General features: G+C 37.4%; 1 protein-coding gene across 2 annotated transcripts; it reads right to left on the bottom strand.

Moving 5' to 3' along the window:
- Positions 1-1,044: 1,044 nt before the first annotated feature.
- On the bottom strand, positions 1,045-4,896 carry dleu7 (deleted in lymphocytic leukemia 7). 2 transcript variants are annotated; one of them, XM_059551635.1, is made up of 3 exons: positions 4,537-4,896; positions 3,630-3,734; positions 1,045-1,487 (listed from the first exon to the last, which is right to left on the bottom strand). In XM_059551635.1, exons 1-3 carry the CDS (start codon positions 4,810-4,812, stop codon positions 1,302-1,304), a joined length of 567 nt encoding a protein of 188 aa, XP_059407618.1. In that variant the 5' UTR covers positions 4,813-4,896; the 3' UTR covers positions 1,045-1,301. The 2 variants fall into 2 exon arrangements, with proteins under 2 accessions (XP_059407618.1, XP_059407619.1); XM_059551636.1 differs by lacking the exon at positions 1,045-1,487 and having other exon boundaries at positions 3,000-3,734.
- Between the last annotated feature and the right edge of the window lie 906 nt (positions 4,897-5,802).

Consider the following 5,802-nt stretch of genomic DNA (forward strand, 5'->3'; position numbering starts at 1 on the left):
TCATACATTGAGAGTGAAGCGTGCGGGAAAGCCCCGCAGTGAAACACAGTGGAGGTTCTATTCAGCGTGAGATTGAGCCCCGGAGATAGACGTCTAGGGACCGAGGACACCACACACACACACACACACACACACACACAGACACACACACACACACACACACAGACACACAGACACACAGACACACACACACACACACACACACACACACACACAGTGCCGGAGAGGAAGGGGTCATCATCCACCACCCACTCACAGGGTGAGGTTTCTCTCACACACACACACACACACACACTTCCAGTCAGTCCCCCCACTCTCACAACCACCCCAGAGTCCTCAACTGGCTCTGCATCAGAGTAAAAATAAAGAGGGGAGAGACGAACAGAAAGAAAAAAGAAATTGAGGGAACAACATGACCCCACAGGAATATACACATAGTGTCTGCTGTATGACAGGCCATGAGAAAACAGAGGGTGAATTAGTGAAAGTCGAAAGAAAAAAAAATGTAGATAAAGAATTTAAGTTGATGAAGACCAGGGCAAGTTTCACAGATTGAACTGTCACAGTGGCTGTATCTTGCTAAATATAAGGCCGCTAAATCACGGATTAAACCATAATATCAAATGGTTGTGTAAGATGGTTTCAAACACCTATGTCCTAAAATTGGATTGTTTATAAATAATGAAAGATTTGTGAACTACAACTCCAATACCATATATTTGTTATACACTGAAAGAAAGAGTAAAAAAAAAAGCTGCCATGGCCAGCAAAAAATTTGACAATTTAGGTAATAATATACACCTTAGGGACAAAAAAGGTACAGAAGTGTCAGCTTTTTTACCTGCAGTGTAGCTGCTAGTGAATATAAACATACAACGTAAATTTTAAATAAATAAGATTAAATAGGTTATTTAAAAAAATTAAGTCTATTAATTTAAGTAATAACTGATTTATGATACAGATTTTTGTATGACACTTTTTACATTGTTTATACAAACACAGACATATATATATATATATATGCATGTGTGTGTGATCAAAACTACAGTAATACCATTATATTCTGAAATATTAAAATGTAACTGTTTTCCATTTGAATATATTTCAAGCTGAATTTTCATTTTTTCAATGTTGTGGGAAAATCAAAACAAGACAATCAAGCACAAGTCAGAAGAAACTCATTTAAGACAAGAATTAAATGTCAACAATGCCTCTATTTCGCCAACATTGTTTTTGTTGTTTTTTTTAAGACAAAGACATGGACCCCCAACAATGCCTGGCCTTCTCCTCTGGTCTTCTTCTCATACAACACTCATCCTTTTACTCATCTGTCTGGGTCTGCTCTCGTCATGTCCCAGGAAGTGACATAAGACCCCAGCCATCGGTCCTGCTAGACACTGTCTGCAGCTGCAACGCTGGCTTCTCATTGGCCTGTCAGGAGCCCACAGTGGTTCAACCCAGATCTCCACGAGCCTGGGGTCAGGGTCCTGTGGAAGTAGATGCTAAATTACAACAAACAACATCGTCATAAGGGACCAGCCTTAGGACACAAAATATCAAATGCACTGCTCAGAAAGTTTGTTATGGGCCTCAAAAAAGAATGAAGGTGTACTTACTTACAAAATATGCATCTTACAAGCGATGTTTTGGAGGGAAAATCCTGTTAAAAGAAATCAAATACTTTTGACAAGTAACTTACAGTAGTATCTTTATATAGTAAAAGCAGTTTATTTATTCTGATTGTTAACCACTTGGAACCCACATCAAGAGTTTTCTAACATTAAAGGATATTACAAGGTAAAATGAGAAGTTTTAAATTTTAACTGACTCTGAAAAACGTTTACTTGTGTTAATACTCACAAGTAAAGGAATCATAGCAGCTTTCACACATAATAAGCCAATTTAAGATGTTATTCAGATGACACGTGATGTCATCTAAAGGATTCTCCAAACTGAATGTCTGTCTGAGTGGTTTCGTGTCACAGTGTCAAGTCACAGAGCACATAAAATGTGTCTATGGCGTCCTCTACTGATCAGACTTGATATCGACAGTCTCGAAAGTCTTATAAGCGCAACACTTTTATTTTTGCCCCCATTTTTTGTGAGCTGAATTCAAAGATCTTAGACTTTTTCTATGTACACAAAAGGCATATTTCTCTCAAATATTGTTCACAAATCTGTCTAAATCTGTGTTAGTGAGCACTTCTCCTTTGCTAAAATAATCCATCCACCTCACAGGTGTGGCATATCAAGATGCTGATTAGACAGCATGATTATTGCACAGGTGTGCCTTACACAGGCCACAATAAAAGGCCACTTAAATTGGCGATTTTAAAAATAAATTGTTTATGCCTATGCATGTTCATTTTTGTCTTTTTATTTTTTTAAAGAAATTGAAAAAAAAATACAGAGGACATATCATAACTTATGTATGAACTATCTTTTTTAAAATTATTTAAAAAATGTTTTAAATTATTTTTATGCTCTAAACAATGCAAAGACATGGAAAAAAATAACTTTTTCCTAAAACTTTTTTCTCTGGCCTTAAGAGGTTAAAACATACATTACATAACATAACAGTTCTTCTGTTACAAATAATTCAAGATTGCTTCTTCTGAATAGTTACTGTTCTAGACCACAGAGCATCCAAATAGGTTACTTTTAGTCTAAACTGTATATTCCACAATTTAAAACAACTTTCTTTGTTACGAACAATTAGAATTGTTCATGTTTCTTTAAAATAAAAACCACTTGAATTTATATTTTATTCTGCTTTGCTATTTTGTTTGATATGAAATTATCTAATACTTTTTTGCCCAGAGCATCCCTGAAAAATACTTGAATTATCTTCAGGAAGCGGAGCACGAGATGTTTATATTGGTAAAAAGCTGGTTTTGTGCACCATCTAGTGACAAGAGATGATTCTACACATGCTGCAGTTCACATCATTTGCACACACAGCAAAAACATATATTGATTTTCGGAATGGACTAAGTATGTTTGTTGTAACACTGAAAATGATTTTATTTGGAACATCATTACACTGTGATGTCATAACACTGGAATGCACATATACAGATGCATATCTTCACACACCCTCCCCAACCAATTCACTCCTTAACACTTTCTTTTTAGCAGGTGACAAAGGGCGGCCACACCAGCCCACCCCGAGGTGTGACAGCCATCCCACCCGCTGAGCTGAGAGTGAATTCACCACCATCATCATCTATTGGACTTGTTTTACTTGTAGTCAGCTGAGCACAGACACATGATACTGATATGTACGAGAGAATGTTGTTCTTAGGCTTGAGTACTGACAATTCTACAGACAGCGTTCATGAAAAAACACTCCTCGTGAAGATCAACACCTTCAACCAGAATGTGAAGCATCACACTTATCAAAAATGAGATGATTCACAGATAGTTCATGCCATTTTATATTTCCTTAGAAAAAAAGTAGTGTCTGTTTATTTAGATTTCCTCTGAGAATGTTCCTTATAAATTCACAAAGTGAAATCTACTAATTTTCAGATATCAGGGAAGGAGTTTGAAAGCTCCCTCAGTTTGAGAGTTGTTTCAGTGGATGAGAGATTGTTTTCCTCTCGCACAAATGTGAGTAGGTTACCCACAATAAGTCGAAGACAGTCCCGAAGTTCTCTCAAGTCTCTGTCCGAGTGAGAACCACCTTCTGCAACAGCCATTCTCAAGCATATGTTCTTCAGGTCAACACTGTCCTGAAAAAGATAATTTTCAGATATGGCTCATTTAAAAAAAAGAGTTTCAAGTGCACACATCCAACAGGCTACAAGCTCAGTACGGGTGTTCAACCACAAAGAGTTGCATGATAGGTAAAAACTCATAGCCTTTTGGATAAAAGTGTCTGCTAAATGCATAAATGTAATTTAAAGGAAGAACAAAGTTGGCACATCACAACAACAAAAGTATACAAATATTTATTAATGTTCTCACTATAGGTGACATTTCGAGCTTAAAAGCTCTTTATAAGACTGATGAGGCTTGAAACGTCAGCTGGGGTGAGAACATAAATATTTGTTTTATAATTTTGGAGTTGTTCTGTGCCAAATTTGATCTTCTTTTAATTAAAACATCTTATAAATAAAATCACATGCAAACAATGGCAAATTAGTTTAGCTGCCACATACAGAACCGGCAAATGTCTGGAGATACTTCACTAAATATTTATTTTAATAAATTATTATTTTGTGTGTGTATACATTGATGTATGGCTATAGATATGAATGGTTGAAAACAAACTGGTTAGGAAAAAGCAGACAACACAAAAGAGTTATATTCTTATTGTTAACAAAGCATCTCATGGATCACCTGCTGAGCTGGTGTGTGTGTGTGTGTATAAATTGTATAATTCCCATACGTACATTTGCGTTATACGATAGTTTAAACTGCCTTTCATATTAGACTAAAATGCTAATACAATACAGGGTCATAAACGTGAAAATTTCACAACCGTTACTGCACAAAAGTTAGAGCCTATAGACTCTATCAAAAACATCTTACCTTACGCTTAAGCAATCTCCTTCCGTAAGACGCATCTTTAATTAAGTCTTCCTCAATAGAAATGAGGCGCGTGAGAATCTCGAGCAGTCGCGTGATGCAGCTCTCTCGCGCTCTCTCCGCGATCGTCTTCAGCTTGCGGGGCTCCTTCATCACATCGCCCGGTACAGCCCCTGAACACGGACCCTCGCCATCTCTATTTATGGCCGTCGCGTGAGCTTGCAATTCATTGAGGATGTTTAAAGCGTCGATCTGATGTGTTAAAGAGCAGAGCCCCATCTCTGCAACCTGCTCAATGACAGATCAGCAGTCCTTGAGAGAGAGAGAGAGAGAGAGAGAGAGAGAGAGAGAGAGGGGGGGGGGGGGGGGGCGTACAGGAGGCTCTGATGCGACAAACTACCGGTTTTAAGGTTTTTGCTTTGCTGGGACAAACTGTTTCTTTAACGACTCCTCCATTGTTTGTGTTTGGGATGGATGAGCACTTGCTTGCACATGCTAATGTGACCTGCTAGTCCTGCCTCCACTATCGAGGTGCTCAGAAAAAGCTATTAAATGCTAATCACACACAGTTAGCATTTTAAAGCCTTAATTTATTGTTTACCCTGTTGGGAAAAAAGCTTAAGCCTAAACTATTTTGCTGCCAGATCAAGCAGGTTTAAGTTTTATTTCCCCGTCAGCACATTTGGTGAATGTATTAATAATGTCCTGGCTCTTGATACCGTTGTTATTATTTATTTATTGCTATTCTGTAAAAGAAAAATGACAAGAAAAAAAAAAACTCAAAAACATGACCTCATGCGACCCAAGCCACACAATTCTCGAGAAGAGATCACATCTGACACCGTCAACTGCCGGTGCTTGCATTTCGCAACACAAATACTCAAAATATGAGATTTCATCGGATATTGAAGTATCCAATGCTGTCTTCGATGGAAAGTGTCAAAAATGTAAACGCACTTACTCATACCTGCATCTAGATTATTTCATGTCATCCAAAAAAAAGTTTTCTGCATAACTCAAGGAATTTACATGTATGCCCTCAGATCATAAGGTTTCATTAGACGTAAATTCAAAACGTTTTAGTTGGATTATATATACTTGTCTAGCAACCTATCCTAGTTATTAATAAGTTGACCACTTTTGCTCTTCTTTCAGATCTAGTCATTACAAGGTGTTATCAGTTAATGCATCTTTCATTATAGTCATATATAAACAGCCCATTCCTATAGTCTATCTGGTTAATCATTGAAGGAAATGAGACAACTCCTG

Source organism: Carassius carassius, chromosome 6 (genome assembly GCF_963082965.1).
Source record: "Carassius carassius chromosome 6, fCarCar2.1, whole genome shotgun sequence".
Taxonomy (NCBI): Eukaryota; Metazoa; Chordata; class Actinopteri; order Cypriniformes; family Cyprinidae; genus Carassius; species Carassius carassius.

Coding starts and splice junctions, on each gene's coding strand:
- dleu7 (XM_059551635.1), bottom strand. CDS start 4,812: ATGGGGCTCTGCTCTTTAACACATCAGATCGACGCTTTAAACATCCTC. Junction 3,735..4,536: donor GGAGATTGCTTAAGCGTAAG/GTAAGATGTTTT, acceptor TATCTTTTTCAG/GACAGTGTTGACCTGAAGAA. Junction 1,488..3,629: donor GGGACTGTCTTCGACTTATT/GTGGGTAACCTA, acceptor CTACTTCCACAG/GACCCTGACCCCAGGCTCGT.